Source organism: Chrysemys picta, chromosome 9 (assembly GCF_011386835.1).
Source record: "Chrysemys picta bellii isolate R12L10 chromosome 9, ASM1138683v2, whole genome shotgun sequence".
NCBI classification, from domain to species: domain Eukaryota; kingdom Metazoa; phylum Chordata; order Testudines; family Emydidae; genus Chrysemys; species Chrysemys picta.
In genome coordinates, this window is record NC_088799.1 from 14,597,181 (window position 1) to 14,620,585 (window position 23,405).

At 41.0% G+C, this 23,405-nt stretch overlaps 1 protein-coding gene across 1 annotated transcript in view; it reads left to right on the plus strand.

The window, feature by feature from the left end:
- The first annotated feature begins 16,172 nt into the window (after nt 1–16,172).
- Nucleotides 16,173–23,405, plus strand: part of SPATA16 (spermatogenesis associated 16) — a 130,394-nt gene continuing 123,161 nt past the window's right edge. Inside the window, exon 1 of the mRNA XM_005309661.4 lies at nt 16,173–16,806. Within this exon, the coding sequence (XP_005309718.2) occupies nt 16,192–16,806 (615 nt within the window). The 5' untranslated portion in view covers nt 16,173–16,191. The remainder of the gene's footprint in view (nt 16,807–23,405) is intronic.

The following is a 23,405-nucleotide window of genomic DNA, read 5'->3' on the forward strand; positions in this document are numbered from 1 at the left end:
CAGTAATGCATACATATAGAAAGTGTGTACTTGGTAGGAAGGTTTCCAGTATAAATAGGAAACCTACAATGCCGTTTTATGTCAGCCCCTTCTTTAGATGTGTATGACCAAACCAAGATGACTGCAGTATTCCGTAAAAAGAAAGAAAAGAATTAATGTTCTTGTAACATTGTAATCTTAAAATAATGCATTGACGGTAATAGATACTGCTAAAGCAAGAACATGGAGATCAAATAGAGATCACCATGAAAGCCAGCTGTTGAGAGATGAAGAAACTGAATTAAGGTCAGAAATTAGGACCAACCCACTGGTAAAATACCAAATAAGTTTCAAAAGTAAGAGATCTATCTCAGAGACCAATCTGAAGATTGTGGTTGTTCTAGGAGGACACTATAATCCAGCGTCAAAAGTTGCAGGCTAATGAAAAAGAATAAAAAGAAATACTGAACTAAAGTTTGCAAAAAGGGTATAGATCTTCTTAGTATTTTACCAAAGTGACCTCAGTCCTTAAGCAAGATAAATAAAATGTATAAGGAATCTTTGGGGAGATTCTACCTGCTCCAAAGTTAAGGCTGAGTTTTGCACTTAAAGAAGGGATTCAAATTCCTTATTATGTATGGGAAATATAGTGTACCTTCCCCCAAATTACAGCATTTATTTTATGAGAACAGAATGAATTTTCTGATCATTTACAAGTAAATCTGTGTTAAAATTAAATTTTAAATTGGAAGTTTAAGAAATTTAACAGCCTGTGTTACATATTGTTTTTATCCCAAATGATATATGTAACTAAATTTGTTAGTCTCTAAGGTGCCACAAGTACTCCTGTTCTTCTTTTTGCAGATACAGACTAACACGGCTGCTACTCTGAAATACGTAACAGAATGTCACATACTCTTCAAAAATTTCAGGCAGTTAAAACTCATTGAAATCTCATACATAAGGTACTTTTGAAGATAGTACGTTGTAATTAAGCTAAGTTATTATTATAGACGAATATACAGGGCCAAGTCAATAACTCAGGTCACTGTTCAGTGGAGCTACTGTGACTTAAAGAGCAGCTTAACTAATCATCATATTTCTCTCCAGCTAATTAGTATACTGCTATTCTGTTGGTTGAGATAAGTCATTGTGGTCAGGGAGAGGAGTCTACACAAATTAATAATTCTCATTGATAGATTTCTTGGCCCTCAACTGTCATTGCTCTTAAAAATTCTATGGTTGCATGTAAGCAAATGAAGGGCCAGTACATGCTGGATGGTTTGTGTTGTTTCAATTGATGCAAAATAGCCATAAAGCTGGTGCTCAGAGACTATGGCAATGAGAGCCACAAAAATCCATGGAAAGAGAGAGAAAGAGAGAGAATGCTCCAGCTGTTTTGCATTGCTCCAAAGTGATGCAAAGCAGCCAGAGGAATCCGGCCTTAAAAATTAAAATATAAAAAGTAATTTAAAAGGTTGATATCATCTGTGATAAACTCATTAAATATCTGAGGGGTAGCTGTGTTAGTCTGTATCCACAAAAACAATGAGGAGTCTGGTGGCAGTTTAAAGACTAACAGATTTTGTGGGTAAAAAACCCACTTCATCAGATGCCTGGAGTGAAAATTGCAGCTACAGGCATAAATATATATTGGTACATGAAGAGAAGGCGGTTATCTTACAAGTGGAGAACCAATGTTAGGGTGGATGTGGTACACGCCTAATAATTGATGAGGTGTCAATACCAAGAGAGGGAAAATTGCTTTTGTAGTGAGCCAACCACTCCCAATTCAAGCCCAAATTGATGGTGTTAAGTTTGCAAATGAATTGTAAATCAGCACTTTCTCTTTGAAGTCTGTTTTTGAAGTTTTTGTTGTTGAAGTATGGCTACTTTTAAACCTGTTAGTTAAACTCATTTAAAGATATCACAACTCTTTAGGCCTCCCATTTTGCATTCACATGTGGCATTTTTAATAATAATAAAATAGGAAATTCCTGTGGAAAAACTATTTTATAATGGAGTTAAGGTTGAGAGTACATTATGGTATTTTAAGGGTAAAAAAATTACATCATAAACACAAGCCTAATAACCCCAAGATATTCAGAGTTAAAGTTACTTTTAAATGACATCCAAATATGTTATGCTAAGGAAATGCACAGCTAAAGCACGCAGGCAACTTTAATGATGTCATGTGAGGGGAAATTAAAATCTAATTTCTCATTAAAAGTCAGGTTAATCTAATTTGAGATAACAAACACTAAAATTGTAATTATGATTATTGCATGCTGTTATTACAGGACGTACCTAAAGTTGTTTCCTTTAAATTACTGATGTCCACTGTCAAGCTTATCTCCAGTGTAATGTAGGTTTTCATTTCTTTTCTTTTTTTGTCAAGGACTATTAAACAAAGTCGACGTTATTCCACACTGCATAAAATGGAATAAGCATATCTTGTGTATTTGCTAGAGGAGCTAGTGCAAGTCAGGACTTGGGACCTCCTAAGGTCTGGGGAGCTATCTAAATGCTTCATCATTTATCCAAACTTTTGAGGTTTGCCTAGCTATAGATCCTATCACTACAAAAATATTGTAGCTAAGATGAAGAGCAAGTAGCGCTTTACCATAAAGATAACAAGGCAAAAGGCAGTGGTGGCCTAAAGAAGGAGCATGAATCTGTAGGACTGACCATAGGACTAATTGCCAGGAACTCCTGTATTCTAGTTCCTCCATGGGCATTGACTTACTGTGTGGCTTTGGGTAAATCGCTTAATTTATCTGCCTCAATTTCCCCACTGGTAAAATGGAAACACTAATATTTAATTTCATACCTAATGGGGAACTCAGCCTGACTGAGGTACTGTGCCACCTCAGTTCCCCTGGTTTTCAACAGGATTGGTGGGAGCACAGCCCCTTGCAGTATTGGTTGGGGCTGCACTGGGGATTAATTAGCTTATATTAGAATAGGGCTTTGAAAATACAGAGCGCTCTATCTGTTCTGAGTAAGACAATACTATATTTGCTACTGGGATGTATTATTGATGTCCCCTTATTATTCTGTGTTATTTTCATCAAGTAGTACTCAGAGGCCTCCATGGAGATCAGGCACCATTGTGTTTACTGCTGCTGCTTTTAAATCTAATTGCTCTTTGCCACCACTAAATTTAAAGTGAAGTGTATTTATTGCTGCAGGAAGGAGCAATCATCTTTTTCCATCATCAGGATGACTCCTCCCTGCCCCCCTTCAAGCACTTGCAGTCCTCCCTAGTGTATAGCTCATTTAATAAAGCAGTGCATCGGGTCTCGGATTTAGACCTTGCTCTTAAATTGCTATAACAAAAATGAATTATTAGCACAGACGGTTGCACGTGAATAAATGTCTGCGGTTTTTGAGAATAAACGTCTCCACTTTACCTTGATGTTTATTTTTGATAAATGTCTTGTCATCTCAATGAGGAACCTGAGTCATTTACCCATCACTCATTGGAATGACACCTGAGCCTAGAGATTGTCTTGAAAGTTTCAGCGATTTAAGTCCCTGTCGCACTGCATTCCTTTTCTTTTCGTGGCATCAGGAAATTCCAGGTTGTGGGTGTGCATTTGATTACACATGCATGAATGCTTCAGTGCCCTCCCACCACTTATCACTTTGATTCTTATTAGCCAGCCTAACTCAAGCAGAAGAATTCCAATACTGTCTTTAAGGATCACCTGAGCAGAAGCTTCTGGATAAATTGTATTGTTCAGTGAATGCACCCAAAGTTCTGTGCAGCTAACTTGTCAGAAAACAACATAATTCTGTAGACTGAAGTACAAGGATTATGGTTATGACATAGTTTGCTCATTCTTTTCTATGAGGAATGAAATTCTGATACATAGGAATTGATTAGCTCCCAGGAGTCAACAGCTTCCCTCTTTCCAGATATGTGTACAGGAAACTCCAGGCCAGATCCAAAAAAATGGTTAAAAGATGTATTGTTGCCAATTTACACCAGTTGAGGATCTGGCCTGGCTCTTTAAGATTTTCTAATTCTCATATAGGGACTGGGGCCTGCATGGACCCTTCCTGCAACATTTTCTCAATTGTGGAACAGATTATGCTTTTCAACATCTGTTGTCTGCTGCTCTGTGTTCCAACCCTTGATTTTGCTCTGCTGTTTTTACTGTTCTTCTTTCCACTTCACTACCTCTGCATGGGACATCAGATACAGTAGTTACAAAGCAATCAAAACAAAACAAAAACCCAACCAGTGAAACAGATCAAAAATTAACTTTAGAGTTAACTAAATGTAGTCAGGGAGACCTATGCAGTGAATGAAGATAATATGGGAGGACATTTTGGAAAGAAGAAAGCCCATCAGATAGCTGAAACTGGCTTATGTATTCATAGGTGAGGGCAGTTCTGGGGTGGCTTACATTTTCTTCTCTTTCTCAGACCCCTCCTTCTGATTTCCTTTGCATCTTTTCTTCTCCCTTCTTCTTTTCTTCTTTCCATGATCGCTCTTCTTGTCTTCTGTCTTCCCTTCTCTCTTCTTTTGCTTGTCTGATTTTGTGATATATACAGCTCATTCTTTAAGCCATAAGCCTTTCCCTGTGTCTCAGTGGAAAACTTTCCCCCCAGTTTCTCCATAATTTTGTTATTGATCTTTCAAGTAAACTTATAACCTCCACACAAATATTGTAACTTGGTTTTGTGCCATTCATTATTGGAAGTTCTTTAGCTAACGCTAGAGTAGCACAATATATTTTGTAAAGATTGGACATAATTATTTGAACTGAGCCTATTATTAATCAGACATGTTAGTTCTCAGTGGTCCTTCTACATCTTGTTTGGCTTTTTAATCTTTGATAAAGGGCTGGATTAAAACTTTAGGCATAACCCAGATCAAAAGGTGGTCCATATAATGCATCAACTCAGGAGTAACCCAGAAGACATTATGACTCAGACACTCCTCTGAGCCACAATTCTTAACTTGCTCCTTCCTTGCTCTGTGGAGTAGTAATTAATTGCTAACCAATACCAACTGGTTCTCTTTATAATCCCTTTTTATATTGTTTTCCTGGCCTCCTAACATAATTAGAAAATAGCACAGTACCCACATTCCCAGCACCAGGGGGGAAAACAAAACAGGATCTCTGGAGCTCTTAGTCCCACCTTCCCAGCTCCTAGCCATGGGAAAACTCTTCATGATTTAGGGATTTCCCTGAGCTTATTTCCCTGTTTGTAACCTACACATGCACCCTTGTTTCTCACACAAAGAACTGATCTTTTTATGGACTCCTCCTGGTTTCTCTTCTTTTCTTCCCATATTGGCTGTTAAATCTCTTTTTTATATATTTTTTTTATTTCTATTTTCTCTCCCCCTTCCATCCTGATTTTCCCCCTGTGTATATCTAGGGTCATGAAATTGTATGGCTCTGCTCCTGCTTTGTTGAACTGCTGGTCCCTTGTGGAAAGGCAAACCAGGCCTCAGATCCTACTCAGGTACAATACTGGACCTCACAATGTTGGGCTGATAAGAAGACATCACCATGAAATGCTGAGATGCTCTTCTTGCTGTCTCTTTTCTTTCTCCCGTGGTTAGGCAGTATTTACTCCCTTTCTTTTTGATGAAAGTCTTTTACTAGCAGATAGAGAGAGGAATTCACTTCCACAATCCCTACAATCTTGAATAGAGGAGCTGAAATTGTCACTTATTCCCTTTACCTTTAGCTGGGGAGAGTTTTTAGGTGGTATTAAAATGGTATTAACTGTCCCTTTTTTGCAAAAAGAGAAGAAGTTATCTGCTCCGGACAATCTTAATGTTGTTACTTTTGTTGTGATTGGGTTCGATCCTGTTTTCTTGAAGACAAAACAGGACAAACACATCAAAGGACACAGAAAAAAATTGCAAAGATAGAAAATGCAGCTTTTGTCACTGCCGCTAACTTGCAACCTTGCTGCTGGAGAAACATAGGCACAGCACATGGTCTGATTGGCCACTCCAATGGCAAATTTGTACCAGCACTGGGCTGGTTAGAGTGGTTCTTTTAGCTGCCTCACTGACCACTGGTTCACAGCAGTGTTGCAAAACATGCAGTTTTGGCCAGCTACACCAAACAAAAGGCAAAAAGTGAAAGATAGGAAATAAGGCGCAGAAGGAGAAGAACTCATGAGGAGAGAGTGGAACCAGGAAACCACATTTCACATTCCAGGAGCTGTTCAGAATTTAGACAAAGCCAATGGAGGTGGTGATGTCATCATTTCCCTCTCTGTGGCCTGGTCGGGTCAGGATGCCTTTCCTGGTAAGGATGATGATGGCCCAACAGTGATATGGTGAATTTGTGGACAATGGGAGAGAGCCCAAAGGACTGGAAATGGGCAAATATAATACCGATCTATAAAAAGGGGAATAAGGGCAACCCAGGGAATTACAGACCAGTCAGCTTAATTTCTATACCCAGAAAGATAAAGAAGCAAATAATCAAACAATCAATTTGTAAGCACCAAGAAGATATGCTGATAAGTAACAGTTAATATGGATTTGTCAAAAACACATCATATCAAACCAAGCTAATATCCTTCTTTGACAGGATAAGAAGTCTTGTGGATAGGAGGGAAACAGTAGATGTGATATACCCCGACATTAGTAAGACTTTTGATACTGTTTCAGATGAATTTCTCATAAACAAACTAGATAAAAATAGCCTAGATGAACCTACTGTAAGATGGGTACACAACCGGTTGGAAAAGCATACTCAGAGAGAGTTATCAATGGTTCATAATCAAGCTGGAAGGGCATATAGACTGGGGTCCCACAGGTATCGGTCCTGGATCTGGTTCTAGTCAATATCTTCATAAATGATTTGGATAATGGCATAGAGCAGGGATCAGCAGCCTTTGGCACGTGGCCCGTCAGGGGAAATCTGCTTGCGGGTCGGGACGGATTGTTTACCTGCAACCTCCACAAGTTCAGACGATCGCGGCTCCCGCTGGCCGCAGTTCACCAGCACATCCCTCAGCCCACACTCCTTCCCGCAGCCCCCACTGGCCTGGAACGGTGAACAGCGGCCAGTGGAGCTGCGATCGGCCAAACCCGCAGATGCTGCAGGTAAACAAACCGTCCCGGCCCACCAGTGGATTTCCCTGATGGGCCGCATGCCAAAGGTTGCCGATCCTTGCGCTATACAAACATATAATAAATGATACTCCTTGCCTCGAAGGGCTATGGAAGACATATGGCTAACTCTCTGCAAACTACCCTGAAAAATTACCAGTCCTCATGCCAAGGTTTAGTCGAGAGCACAGTTTTTTGTTTTGTTTTGTTTTGTTTACAACCAAGTTAAACATAGTGAGTGAAAATAGTGGTTTATAGAGGAAGTGCTGACAAAACTTTACTGCAGCAGCCTGGACAATGCAGCTATAATAATGGCAAGTATGCCCTTATCCCAGCAAGAAAAATGTAAGGAATTTTGATTTTATACAGAATGAGCTATTACTTATGTCTACCACCAAGAAATAGAGTACCTGGAAAAAAATACATTAAAGTTTTTTTCCAAAAGAAAACTAAAAATAAAAAAGATGAGATGTGACTCAGGCTTTCAAACAATAAAAATAGCAAGATGAAAGAACTAGGTTGCTTCATTGCCTAGAGAAATGGCTATGATCAATTAATTATAAATTCCACTGCAATGGCTAGAATCTTTAAAAAGTCTGAAACCTGATTGTGAAAGATTCACTTGTATGGGCTGCTAAGAAGGTGTTGACCTTCGTCATCAATAGACAGCCTAAGCTTTTGTGGTTTTCAGCAGTAAAGGAAGTGATTAAGAAGTCATCCTATTGAAATGTCAACTGGAAAAATCTCTAGTTCGAATCTCAGTGTAGCTGTTGTCTACACATACACACACACACACACACACAAACTATCTGTAAATTTGACACCGATATATCTTGTTTTATATTTAAGTGACAAACTTGGTATGGCTTTACTTTTTGGACTGATGAGGATATCTGGAATCTGGTACAAATGCAGTTATGATAGTTGATGTTTAGCTAATAGCCTTTTTGGTGGGGGTGGGGACTTTGGATGTGTTTTGCAATAGTACTATATATTTGCACCCACTCTGGAGAACTGAACTGTAGGGATAACAATGGTGTAATGGGTCCCTGAAAAATGGGATTGCTTGCATGCTGTTTATGACGACTTCTGTTCCTGCATTGGTATAAATGTGTAAATAAACAAGTTGCAGTTAGAATATACCCAGATGTCATGTCACTGAAGTTTCCTCCACTAGGAAGCTTCTCTGAAAAGCGCCAGAAATGTGTTACTGCTCAGCAGAAGGGCAAAAATATGATAAATCCTTAGAAACAGATGTCATTTCCAAATACAGCTGAGTGACTAATTTTTTTTTTCAGTTTAAAGGCCTAACTGAAAAATTAAAACAAAACCAAAAAAAAACAAAAAACACCCCAGTTCAATTTGAACTAATAACTGAACTTTTCTGTTTTTCTCAAACAAAAAAATGAAAACATTTAATTTCAAGTTGAATGAAATGTTTCATAATTTTCATTTAGCTTTGGGTCATTTAGGATGTTTATTTCACTTTCTTTTTATTTCGCTAATTTTCAGAATAAAAATGCTGTTTTGAAGTGAAAAGTTGAAACACTTCATTTTGGAAAAGCCAAAATGAAATGTTTCAACATTAAATAAAAGCCAAAACTATTTGCAAATTCAACCTGAATTCATTAATAACTTCAATGCCCTGAAAAATGCACTTTTGTGTTAATTTACTATTCGCCCCCCCAAAAAATTAGTCCAGCTCTATTTCTACATTCTACAGAGGTCAGAATGAATTCTCAGCTGGGGTGCCTTGCTCAGTAAGACTGATTTGGGGGGGGGGGAGCTTTTGAAAAGCAGTTCTGAGGTGTCTGAGAAAGATGGCAGTGACATTATGGAGGGTGCTGTGGAACTACCAGATCCATGCAGTGGCTGAAGATGCTGTTCACTGGGTGGTATGCTGCTTTTGGGCCCTGGGATGGGGCACACAAACCTCACCTTGGACAGGAAAGGCTCAGCCCTGCCCTGCTACGTCTGCAATAGGTGCCAGGCTTGGAAGGTGGGCTTAAAAGGGGTGAGCACAGCTCGTTGGGGAGCTATGGGAAGGAGAGCATCTCTTCATCAGTCCTCACTCTGTGAGAGAAGCCTGGGTAGGGCCAGGAACTGGCTAGAGACGGCTGCCTGACAGAGCCTCTCTGAAGGAAAGTAGGCCTGATGCCTGATGCGGGACTATGACCGTGATTTGCTACCAATGATTTGTGATTTGCTTGTCATTGCTGGGTAAGACTGCTGCAGGTGATGCCCTGCTTGAAGGAGGCTATAGCAAAATAAAGATCTTTTGTTTTGTGCACCTGACTGAGGCCCCAGCAGTGGTTTTTCATGACCCCCGTAGTGACCCTGTCAGAGGCCCAGTTCCTGGGACAGATACTCTCCTTTGCCAGGCCTAAGGGAGGTGTCAAGGTGTTGGTTTTGGCCCTCTGACCACACCCCACCTTGATCTACCCTCTATGCTGGAAGGGCCCAGAAATTGCATAGACGTGCCAGCAGGGGCTTCTTCTCTGTAAAGGGAAATATCTGCTGATGATTTGCAGTTAGATTATGGCCTCTTTGCCCCAACTCACTGGGACAAAAGGGGCTTTGACCAGACTTCAGTTTATGGCCCCATGACTACAAAATGGTGGGACTGAGTTATTCCTGACATCTGGGATTAGTATCAATGTCTATGTAATTTCAGAATGAGGAAGGAGGCTGTTCTATACCCCCATGAAAAACCAGCTGTGACATTGCAGAACCAGACCACGAGCACTTCAATCGCTGCGGAAAAGAGAGCAATAAAATACTGTAGTGGCCCACTTAGATAACAAAATCCATCTGTGAACTGGATACCCTCAGTGTAAGCAGCATACAAAATATTTCCAACTGTGAGCATAGAAAAGTACTGAGATAACCTTAACTGTCTGGGGAATTAATCCACAGCCACTAAAGAAACTCCACTGGGTGCCTGCCGGTCATACCCAGGAGACTGGGATTACATCACTCTGGTGTTCAGGTCACTGCACTAGCTGCCTATTCGTAACCATATTGGATTACAGTCAAAATCTGAGGGCAGGTCTTCACTACGGGGGGGGGGGGGGGGGGGTCGATTTAAGATACGCAAATTCAGCTACGCGAATAGTGTAGCTGAATTTGACCTATCGGAGCCGACTTACCCCGCTGTGAGGACGGCGGCAAAATCAACCTCCGCGGCTCCCCGTCGAAGGCGCTTACTCCCACCTCCGCTGGTGGAGTAAGAGCGTCAATTCGGGGATCGATTGTCGCGTCCCGACGAGACGCGATAATTCGATCCCCGAGAGATCGATTTCTACCCGCCGATTCAGGCGGGTAGTGTAGACCTAGCCTGAGGCTCAGGAGTTGGGATAGGACATGGCTGGTTTGGGCCACTTTTGATGGGGAGCTGACTCAAACAGCTCTGGAGGATAACCCAGTGTATGAGGGTCCTCCAGCATAATGGCCTCTATGCCATTCTGAGACTGAGAGTAGAAAACACAGCTCGGGGAGAAGGGTGTGGTAGCCACAGCATTTCTACACCCTGCTACTCCCCAGCTGTTGACAGGCCTATTGGAGCTGTTGGCTTCTGACAGGACTGCCTGATGGCGACTCCAAATTATGCCAGGGTGCCAAACAAATACACAGTCAGTCAAAGACTGGATGAGCACAAACATCACCTTTGTACCTCACCCCAAACTGAGCTCTGTGCTCCTCCATAGGTATGGCTCTGTGCTCTAGTCTTGGGTTTTGGAGCTTTCAAAGGGCTGGAAGTATTTTTTTCTCAAAATCGCCTCTCCCTGCAGAGCCACTACCTCTCAAGATTGCGGAGCTCCTCAGGGGTGATAACTTTTGCTGTGGGTTAAAAGTTTTTCATGGATGCAGGAAAAGGATCCTTGTCAGTAGCCAGCACAGGAGCATGGAACTCACTGTCAGAAAAGCGAAGGACCTGACACGACTCAGACGTCGATAGGCTTCGCGTCACACACACGTACATCCACACCCACGTGTGCCCACAACTTCTCCTCCACTAAAATTCACTACTCTGCCTGCTCTCGAACGAGGGAAAGAATATCAAAACAACAAGAAAAGAAGTGAATGTTCTAACCCATCCAATTTTCCTCTGGCCAAATGGAGAGAAGCATAAAATCAGGTTTCTGAGTTGACTACTCCGATTATTTACATTTTGTTGGTCACATAAATACCATGGACAGGTGCATGAAATAAAAATCTTAATCTATTTGTTATGTACCATTGGCTCATTTTAATGTCACTGGTGTGGTTAATAGTGACACTTAAATACTGTCCTCTTTAGGAGCTTGATCCTGCAAGATGCTGGGCTTAAGGCCCTGATCCTGGAAAACATATAAGTATGGTCTTACCTGTAGGTACGTGAATAGTTTCAGTCTTTAATGGGACTACTCACGTGCTTAAAGTTAACCACATGCTTAACTGCTTTGCCAGATTGGGGCCAAACTTCTTACCTGCTTGCAGGATCAGGGCCTGGATGACAAAGTGCAATTCACGTCTCTGTCAGAGCAGCTGGGCCAAATTCATCTTTGGTGTAATTCTGTTTGAGTCAATGCTGAATTTAGCCCGCTGTTTCTGTCTGCAGCTGCAGAAAGCTAGCACTGTATCATTTCATGTTTGGAAAGCGTTCTTTGTAATTATAAGTGCTAAAAACTTTTTTGTTTAAATTCTGAAGAAACTAATGGGGTCACCTGAGAAGTGACTGAAGAACTTAACAACAGGTGGCATCTAAAATGCCAGTATGATTTAGCTGTACATGCTGCTTTTATGTGATGACAGATGATAAGAGGGAGTTGAAGGTAGAACCTAACTAGTTACAGAATAAAAAGGCATGAGGAGCAGAACTGGTGCATTGAATGAAGGATGCTAGGTAGGCTACTTTCCCTTAGGAGGGCCTTCTTAACCATTATAAGAGCAGAACAATCAATGAGCTAAAATTAGAAGATTTTAAAGATAACTTACGTGACATAAGACTTCTTCAGTAAAAATAACACATTTTAAAATTGAAACCTTTCCATGTGAACGCAGCTGATTCTATTACAAAGAAAAACCAACAAAAGCTTTGTTGGGATACCTGGCAGATCTGTGAATTATAGTATATGTGCAAGAAAGAAGTACACCTCTACCCTGATAGAACGCGACCCGATATAACACGAATTTGGATATAACGCGGTAAAGCAGTGCTCCGGGGGGCTGTGCACTCCAGTGGATCAAAGCAGGTTTGATATAACGCGGTTTCACCTATAACGCGGTAAGATTTTTTGGCTCCCGAGGACAGCGTTATACCGAGGTAGAGGTGTAACTCCAAAATACATGGAAAGCTATTCTTGGTTGTGTACCACAAATAAGCTTGAGAATCCACTAAGTAAATTTAGAAGAGCTGCCCTCTGGAAATGATGATGAGTTGCCCCTCCATGTTCACATTGATTCATGATCAGCATTTTAGATTATTTTTGTTTTTAATACAAATCCTTTCTTTCGACAGTTGCCAAATGTGCTAGATTGCTTGCTACTGTAAGGAACCTAGTTTTGCAGTAAACTGTTCCAAAATAAAGAATGGGCATTTGAACAAAAGTCTTTCAGGAAAATACTTATCTGACAAAGATAATGATTTTCTAATTGCTTTTTCCTAAAAGTGTCCTTTATTGAGGCAGTGATTAAAGTGTATCCCCGCTGAGTTATAACGTGCTTCCATAGTACAACTTAACGTCATATTAATCAACTTGAACACATAAAAATACAGTAGGAGGGGAGGCTGGTGGTGTAGATCTATCTGATACATCGGGGTCATTTCAGACACCATTCAGAGTGGAAAAATCTCCCACCAGTGATTGCAAAAATTTGAGTCTACATTTTAACAAGAAAGGGTCGTGGCCTGATTTTTTTTTTTTTTGTGCCTAGTTATTTTAAACTTTGCTCATAAGGATGGTTCCTGATGGCACCTGTGGCCTGATCCAGCTCCCATCACAGCCACTATGAAAACTCCTATTGAATTTGTTTTTTTGAGTTTTTGGGGGATACAGTGGAGTAATTCAGTCATGCTCCATCATATCTCAGTACCGTACATACAGTAAAATGCTGGACACTTAAGGCAACATTTTCAAGTACATTTGAGTGACTTAAGAGTCCTAAGTCCCATTTTCAAAAGTGACTTAGATGTCATTGAAAGTCAGAGCATGCACAGGAATAAAAATTTGAGACTTTTGGAAGGGCACCTTTTGTGCTCCCTCACTCCCCCGGGGCCGGAGGAGCTCATTGTCCTTCCTCAGCCCCTGGGCCGGAGGAGCTCTGGGACACCCACAGCCCCGGGGCCGGAGGAGCTCACTCTCCTGCCTCTGTGGCCCCTGGGCCGGAGGAGCTCGACACCCCACAGCCCCAGGGAGCTCACTCTCCTGCCTCTGTGGCCCCAGAGCCGGAGAAGCTTGCCCCCCCTTGTGCATGCCCCTGTGAAAATCAATGGGACTCAAGCTCCTAAATCACTTAGAAGCTTTTGAGAATTTCACCCTTAATCTAAAACTGCAGTCAGGGCCAGCTCCAGGTTTTCGGCCGCCCCAAGCGGTGGCGGGGGGGGGGGGGTGAAAGCCACTTGGTGGCACTTCAGCGGCAGCTCAATCGCGCCGCTCCATTCTTTGGTGGCAGTTCAGCGGTGGGTCCTTCACTCCCTCTCTTCCTCTTCGGCGGCACTTCAGTGGCAGCTCGAAGAGGAAGAGAGGGACTGAGTGACCCGCCGCTGAATTCCCACCGAAGACCCAGACGTACCGCCCCAATAGTAGATAGAGTGCCACCCCTTTGTATTGGCCGCCCCGAGCACCTGCTTCCTTAGTTGGTGCCTAGAGCCGGCCCTGACTGCAGGCAGCATTGAGCAATCACAACTCCAGGTCATTATGCAGGTTTCTTTAAAAAAAATGGTGCATGTTATAAAACAGGTACAATTGACACCTATTTCAAGGGTAGCTTCCTTCAACTGCTTGGGGCTGCCATTCCAAAAGCTTGCTATAAATATGGTCACTTTGGCATCCAGCCGGGATTGTGCTGAGTGTTTTCAGCTCCAAATCAAGTCAATGGGTGTTGTGGTTGCTCGGTGCATCACAGCAGAGGGCTTTTGAAATCCCCTTAAATCAGGCTCTAGCATATTGCTTCCCCGTCTATACAGGACCGGCTCCAGGATTTTTGCCGCCCCAAGTGGCGGGGGGAAAAAAAAAAAAGCCGCGATCACAATTACGATCAGCGGCACTCCGGCGGCAGTTCCACCACGCCGCTTTCTTCTTCAGTGGGAATTCGGCGGCAGGTGCTTCCCTCTGAGAGGGACCCGCCACCAAACAGCCTGATGTGCCGCCCCTTCCCCTTGGCCGCCCCAAGCACCTGCTTGCTGGGCTGGTGCCTGGAGCCGGCCCTGCGTCTATAGTATTTGTAGAGGCCTGAAAATGCTTTTCTGGAGGCAGTTCTTCTAAAGCCAATTTCTCAACCTAGAGGTTGGGAACCGATGTCTGCAGGTTGTGACTACCTTGCTATTCCAATACTGTGAAATGGGAGAGGGGGTCCCAGTTAGATCCCATCTAGATGAGAGGAGGCCTAGGGTGATCAGGTGGGTTGCAACATGACAAAGGTTTGGAACCCCTGTTTTACGCTGTGACTGACAAAAAACATGGTCTCATGTGGCCTACAATGCCGCCACCTGTTTTCTCCGCTCTCTTTTCTCTTTTTCTTTTTCAAATGCACATTGCCCTAAACAGTGAATCTGATGGATCACTGTGCGATGGTGTCCACAGGCATATTTCCTGCAATAAGCCCCACCGTACTCAATGGAGACCTTTACCAAGGGTGAAAAAGTTTGCTAGGTGTAATATTTTAAAATCTGTTTTTGCTCAAACAAATCATTGCATCTGTTTTGTATCTATCATTCATACAATCTGTCCTTGTATTTAAGCACTTTAAATGTGTAGGAGATTGTTTAACTGTAATGCGAGGTTAGAGGCCAAACCTTTCTGCTTAACAAGCCATTCTGAAAGACAGTCGCCATTAAACCTACCACAATTAATCATAATAAATTGAAAAATGAAAAAAAGTCCTTCTGCCTCCCACACTTCTAGACTGAGTTCAGAAGAGGCAGCTGTGAATGGGGGGGGGGGGAAGTGAATCTGAAGTCTATTATGCAAGCTAGCAGTCAGCTTTGTAATATGGTTCAGGCCACCTCTCTCTTTCTGAGAAAAGTAATGCAGAGATGAAGACTGAGCCTGATTCTGCATTCTATTACACTGGTTTGATGCCTCTGTACCTCCATCAAAATGGAGTACAGAATTGGACCTTTTGGCTTTTATGTTTTTTAATAGCAATGGTAACCTGTGGAGTCTCTATACATGAGATGAGCCTGAACCATCAGCCCAGATGTGAATGATCTCAGACTTGGCTCAGATTAGGATCCATCTTGGAAATGTGCAGTTATGACCCCCCCTCTAATGCCTTCCGCAGTCTGATTTTTGTCAAACATCCCACAGCTCCTATTACCTCAATGCCTGAAAATCAGGCAATGGTTTTCTCTTGAGATGACTTTGGGCAGTCCATGAAAGTGTGCATTGTGGGTCAATCAACCACAGATGATTCCTTCTGAGATGAAGGGCCTGACTCTACCATTCCTGTTGTACCAGTAGCTCCCACTGAAGGGGCTGAGGGTTAAGCCCTAGGACTCTGAATTAACTAATAACAATTTAGGACTAGATTTTGTCACAAAGATACAGTCCAAACTGCAATCTAGTCCTTAGTATTTTTGTTTCCGTGAGCCCTAAATAAGAATCTACGAAAGCTGCAGTTTTTTGCATGTCATCTATGTAAGATACAGAGACCCTGATGTCACCATTAAAAAGATACCCTTTGCCAACAGCTACCAAACAGTATCTGACACCTTATTTATTGCCATATGCACAGAATAACTATGCAGTCTCTGATAAGCTGTGTGCTAACTGCTGGTGAATATTGACTGGTAATGGTGCTAGCAGTAGATGTGCTAAATAAAATACTTACATGCATTGTTTACTTTGCAGCAGTTTAGAATTCTAAACCTTTCCACATTTTCTCATAGGACGTTCTGCTTTCTTCAATGAGTCATGGAGTCAGCAAGCAACACAGGTTTTGGGAACATCATAAACAAGGTGTGCCAAAATGAAACCTCCCCAAAAGCAAATGCTAGTAGGGAGCCAACCATAGCAGCCAACAAACTGAATGATATTCCGGAAGCATTGCAAGAGGTGAAAAAACACCCCGGGGAAACAGCAGTAGAAAATGTATTGGAGAGAATAAAAATGGCAAAGAATGGCAAGGAAAAACAAAGTAATGATTTAGACAGAGCAGGATTTAAACGGAAATTAGAAAGTGAAGAAAAGCCAGCTGTGAAAAAAGAGGCAAGAATGTTAGAGGTTGATAATCAGTTAGCCACAATGCCTTTGCCTCATATTCCTCTGAAAAGTCTAATGGATGTGGAAATAAAGTTGGTCTACATTGATGAGGAGGATATTACATATGAGTTTGTTGGGTCCATGGCGTCTACCAGCGCACAATCAACGTGTCGAGATGTTGAAATAGTAGACTCTCTGAGTGCACCTAATTTCAGCTTTCTGCCACAGATTGACAAATGGCTTCAGGTAGCCTTAAAAGATGCCAGCACTTGCTATAGACAAAAGAAGTATGCTGTAGCAGCAGGGCAGTTCAGAACAGCACTTGAGGTATGAGATTAAAGTAGTATAGATTAATGGCCGAAAACTATGAAATGCAAGGCTATGATTGCACTGAGTGGTTCTGACAACATCATAATGAGCAATGGTCACAATCTTGCAATGTGATTTCAGGCCAAATCTGCAAACTAAGGGATATACATAAATCCTGGGGTTTGTGAGGCATTATAATAAACACAACAAAGCTCAAGTGATTTGTGGTGTTAACTGAACCCTAATGTACTGTAATATACTGTATGAGGGGGAAAATGTGACCGCTAGGATAAATGCATTGTTGCTCTATCACTTTATTTACTCCTGTATTCTACAGAAAGCAAGGATGGATCAGTGGTTAGGGCATGAGCCACTCCAAAGACTTGGGTTCAAGTCCCTACTTTGCCACAATGTGGCCTTGAGTAAGTCATTCTCTCTCTCTGTGTTTCCATTCCCCATCTGTACAATGGGGATAAATAGTACTTCCATACTTCATTGGGGGTGTTTGTGAGGATAAACACATTAAACCTCATAAGGTACTCAGATACTGCAGTAATAGGGATCCTATGAGTACCAAGGATCAATGTTTCTCCTTGTTCAATGCCATTACTATCCATCTTTAACCCCAACTTTTTCCTGTCGCCTTATGAACAGATCTGTGTTGGGCTTATTATTATTATTATTAGAGCTATGCAAACAATAGTTATTTTGATTCAGTGGCCAAACCAAAGAAAAAAATAATTATGGGTCAAACTAAACACTTTTTCATTTTTGAGTTTTTTAACTTAAAATTGAAGCAAATTTCAAAACAAAAAGTCCTTTAGAATCAAAACACTTTCTTTTGAGAATGTCGACACAAAATGTTTTGATTTTGGGGGAGGAGGAGGGAATTTTTTTTTTAAGCAAAGCAATTCAGTGAATTTGACACAAATCTGTGAAATGTTTCTGTTGACCTGAATCTGCATGTAAAACTTTAGCTGAAAAAATTCACCCAGCTCTAACTGTTATGTCCGTCTTGTAAGGGAATATGACATCAGAGGTAAATAAACCAATTATCATTTTCTACTTTCTCCCTTAATGCATTTGCATCTTATTAGTTAAAAATGTATCATAATATTTTTAATGAAAAATCAAATCTTTGGATGCATATCAGAAAAAAAGATATTTTGATTCATATTCTATTCACTGTAACTGGATCAGAACTACAGAAGCAAAGTGAACCTGGATGATCTGAACCCTCCCACCTCTTATGCTCCCATTTACTGTATACTAAAATTCTCATATTCATCTGAATCCCTGTTTATCTAAATTACTTTAATGTATCCCATTGTGATATTAGATGATTCACTGCCATTTGTTGCAAATAGAAATGTATACAGACAGACAACTGGGGGCTGATAGACCACAGTGAGTGAGAAGAAAATAATTCTATGTTCCCTTATACCATCCAGGACAATTGGTTCAGGTCTGCCTACCAGGAGATGGAGACAGGAGTAAAGCAACATTTTTGTCACTTGTCCAATAAAAGGAAAGGATCCTACCCTGTTGTTTTCCTCTTCCAGCAGATATGCCTGTAAATAGTTCTTTCAGTGGCCAGGCAACAGTAGACTTTAGCTATTTATTACTTTTAATTTGATGATTTCCACCCTATTCCTCCAGTCACTTATCTTCTGCTGGGTTAGACAGGCTGTAGAGTGCTTTGCAGGGAAGACTTTGAGTTTGTGTGAAGTTGTGTTTTGCTCTCATATGCCTTAGAGCACTCTATGGGGAGGCAACCCCTGGCTGCTATGTTTGGTTCTTTTTCTCCTAATTATCAGGGATCAATCTGCTAGACAGCAGCTCTCTGTGGATACAGCCCAATTTTTCTCACCAACGAAGAGACCAGAGCTTCAGCTTCAGTGATGATTGCAAAGTCTCAGCTGCTCCAGACACAAAATAAGTAAGATCTTGGCGAAGATTTCCAAAACCAAGAGATGATGTTGAGTGACTATTCTTAGTGGCCCAAGCACCTTAAAGGAATCTAATCTTCAGAGGGCAGATGCTCTGCACTTTCTGAAAAATCAGGCTCCCAAAATTAAAGTTCCCAAAATCCCTAGTCACTTTTGAAAATCTTGGCCAAGTTTGTGAGTGAGGTACCATAGTTTCACCAGTGCTATAATAACTTCCTAGATGAATGGAATAAAAGGAGGAATTCCCATGGCTTTAATAAGAATACAGTGAATTCTATTGGAAGAGAAGGAAGAGAAAAATTGTGAAATCTTTAGGAAGCCACAGCTTTGCAAAGTTATGCCCAGATTTCTTTGGTGCTGCCAGTCTCAGTTAATTATATTGGAAATCCCTTGTATTATAACCGTGTAATTCAAACTGTGCCAGTAGAAGTCATGGTTCATAATAATCACATAATGGGCAAGGAATTAGACGTAATCAGATTTTAGTTTCCCTGTCGTGTTTCCATAATGCTGCTATAAAACCGACATAATCGCAAAAAAGCACCAGTTTTTTTACATCTTTATCAGATTGATGTACTGTCTCTCTCTCTCTTGCTCTCTCCTCTTTTAAACAATGAAAGATAACAGAAATTGGATTACAATTGCCGGGAACAGACTATGATAAACTGTTTGCTTGTGTGCAGAATCAACCTTAATGATGTCATCAGTCTCTCTTAATCATTAGTGATTAGCCTGTTACACTTGTATCATGCTGCAGCCAAAGGCTGCATCAAAAGAACTGATATTACAGCATTTTGAAGGTAGTGTCTCTAGAAGTTCATATAGGTGCCCTATAAAGCTTGAGTGATGGCCACTATCCTCATAGATAAGGCAACAGCCCAAGTTAGTCTTGCCTTTTTTTCCAATAAGTGTTGCAAAATCTCACCCATAAAGGGCTATTAAGAATTTGGAAGCTAGAAGTTTTACCTACCCTGATGTTAGGCTCCTAAGTCATATTTAGACTCTAAAACAAGTGGCCTGATTTTTAAAAGTGCCAAGCATATAGCAGCCACTACCTCTCCTCCACCATCCCCCTTAACTTCACTGAGCCATCATCTTGGCCATTATCTTTATCAAAAAGTACATAGATTTCTATTTTGGCTTTATGAAGGAGGACAGGAAAATGTTGACTCTACACAGAAGTCATTATAAAAGCAAATTATTTTGAGGGTGATGCTTATTGACATCTGGCCTAGTTTTCCGGTTTCTAAGGACTAATCTCAGAGGGACTGATATTTAGACCCTTATTTTAGACACTCTATTGAGCAAATCAAGGTGACTGGAAGTTGTAGTTATTTAACTCATCTCTTCCTGCAAATGTCCACAAAATTTCTCCATGCTTTATAATTATGTGCAAAAACATAAGTGTATCAGAATAGCCATACAGGGTCAGACCAATGGTCCATCTAGCCCAGTATCCTGTCTTCAACAGTGACCAATGCCAGATGCTTCTGAGGGAATGAACAGAACAGGTTATCATCAAGTGATTCATCCCGTTGCCCATTCCCAGCTTCTGGCAACAGAAGCTAGGGACACTTCAGAGCATGATTTTGCATCCCTGCCCATCCTGGCTAATAGCCATTAATGGACCTATCGTCCATGAACTTATCCAGTTCTTTTTTGAACCCTGTTTTAATCTTGGCCTTAACAGCATCCTCTGGCAAGGAGTTCTACAGGTTGACTATGTGTTGTGTGAAGAAATACTTCCTTTTGTTTGTTTTAAACCTGCTGTCTATTAATTTCATCTGGTGACCCCTAGTTCTTATGTTATGAGAAGGAATAAATAACACTTCCTTATTTACTTTCTCCATTATTTTATTATATCTCCCCTTAGTTGTCTCTTTTACAATCTGAAAAGTCCTAGTCCTAATAATCTCTCCTCATATGGAAGCTGTTCCATACCCCTAATAATTTTTGTTGCGCTTTGAATTCCATCTGCCATTTTTTCATCAGTCACCCAGTTATGCAAGATCCCTTTGTAACTCTTCACAGTCTGCTTTGGAGTTATCTTACATAATTTTGTATTGTCTATAAATTTGCCATCTCACTGTTTACCCCTTTTTCCAGATCATTTATCAATATGTTGAACAGCATTGATCCCAGTACAGATCCCTGGGGGACTCCACTACTTGCCTCTCTCCATTCTGAAAACTGACCATACATTCCTACCCTTTGTTTCCTGTCTTTAAACCAGTTACCAATCCATGAGAGGACCTTCCCTCTTATCCCATGACAGCTTATTTTGATTAAGAGCCTTTGGTGAGGGACCTTGTCAAGGGCTTTCTGAAAGTCCAAGTACACTATATCCACTTATTGCCCTTGTTCACAAGTTTGTTGACCCCCCCTTAAAAAATTCTAATAGAGTGGTGAGGCATGATTTCCCTTTACAAAAGCCAGGTGGACTCTTCCACAACAAATTGTGTTCATCTATATGTCTGGTTATTCTGTTCTTCACTATAGTTTCAACCAGTTTGCCTCGTACCAAAGGTAGACTTACTGGCCTGTAATTGCCAGAATCATATCTGGAGCCTTTTAAAAAAAATTGATGTCACATTAGCTATCCTCCAGTCATCTGGTACAAAAGCTGATTTAAGTGATAGGTTACATACCACAGTTAGTAGTTCTGCAATTTCATGTTGGAGTTCCTTCAGAACTCTTGGGTGAATACCATCTGGTCCCGGTGACTTATTACTATTTAATTTATCAATTTGTTCCAAAACCACCTCTATTGACACCTGAATCCAGGACACTTCCTCAGATTTATCATCTAAAAAACTGACTCAGGTGTGGGAATCTCCCTCCCATCCTCTGCAGTGAAGAATGCAAAGAATTCATTTAGCTTCTCTGCAATGGCCTTGTTTTCCTTGAGTGCTGCTTTAGCACCTCGATTGTCCAGTGGCCCCACTGATTGTTTAGCAGGCTTCCTGCTTCTGATGTACTTTAAAAAAAAAATGCTGTTAGTTTTTGTGTCTTTTGCTCGTTACTCTTCAGATTCTTTTTTGGCCTGCCTAATTATAGTTTTATACTTGACTGCCAATAAGTTAATGAACATTATGGTTAAGAGTTTTCATGCACGTGGGCCAGGAAATTCAAACTTATGGTTCCCAAAGCAATTGTCAGTAAGACACTTGGCACCTCAACTGAGTCTCCAACTGCAAAACAATCACAGATACCATTCAGATTTAAGGAAAGAAATTATTGTTTTATCTTGACATATTATTTGTTTATTTTGAGTCTGAGGCACCAATCCAGAAAAAGCATACGCCAAGCTTTAAGTGCATGAGCAGTTCCACTGGAGTCAAGTGCTACCATAACACAAACAATCAATAACAATAATAGCAGTTATTTTCTTAAAATATCCTTTGCACACCTACCTATAGGTTTGTACAGCATCAACACTCTTCTGTCCTTGCTTTAGAGGTGCCGCCCTGCACTAGTGACACTATCCTTGTATTTCTCAGAAAAAAGAAGAACAGGAGGACTTGTGGCACCTTAGAGACTAACAAATTTATTAGAGCATAAGCTTTCGTGGACTACAGCCCACTTCTTCGGATGTAGTCCACGAAAGCTTATGCTCTAATAAATTTGTTAGTCTCTAAGGTGCCACAAGTCCTCCTGTTCTTCTTTTTGCGGATACAGACTAACACGGCTGCTACTCTGAAACTTTGTATTTCTCAGAGTATTGCCTATGTACTAACCTGATAATATATGTGCACATGTAAATGTTGATTTTGAAAATCTAACTCTAAAGATGTCACATTTCATTAATCAAGGGAAAATATTTGGAGAAGAGGAAAATTGAATTTCTTGTCTCATTCAGAGACTCTTGTATATTAGAAAGCATGCTATTGATAACAGCACTTCTATTGCGTCTGTGGTGATCAAGAGAAGAATAAGTTGCTTTTCACCATTTCTATACTATTTATCAGCCATTAAAATAATCAGACAGGATTTTTTGCTGCATTACACTTGATCTGGGGTAGGACAAAATAATGCTTCCTCGGAGAACTCTCATCAATGGAGCTTAAGAATTAAGTGGTTTCTGCCACTAGCAAGGAGAACACCTGAAGAAATTGGTGTACTGTCCCTGTATCTTGGCAATATGGTATGTGGAGAGGAAAGCTCTGTAAATTCACCTTAGTTTTTGGCCTCCATCTGTTGGAACAGAAGGAAACATCTGGATTGCTATGAGGGGATATGAGAAATAACTCTTCCGCTTAATCAGGTGTAACACCGCCAGACCCCGGTTGTTGGCGGGCGGGATTGAACCTGGGACCTCTGGAGTTTAGTGCGTGAGCCTCTACCACATGAGCTAAAATCTCACGCTCTCACTTGCTCTCTCTCTCATTGCCACTAGATGGTACAGAACACTACACCCAGGAGGTGGGTGGGTAACAAAAGCTCTACAAAACCCAGACTTACATATGTCAAAAAATATTGTTGTGGCCATTTGTTAATAACTTAGCTAGCAAGAAACATGATGCCGGGGTGTGGGAGGGGGTCAAAAGAGCTGATCTTAAATCTGATCTTAAATTAATCTTCCCAGCATCAGAAAGTGTAAAAATACTTCATAAACATCATGCTATGTCATACATCTTTTAAAACTTTAAATTTTGCACTCTGTTGTCC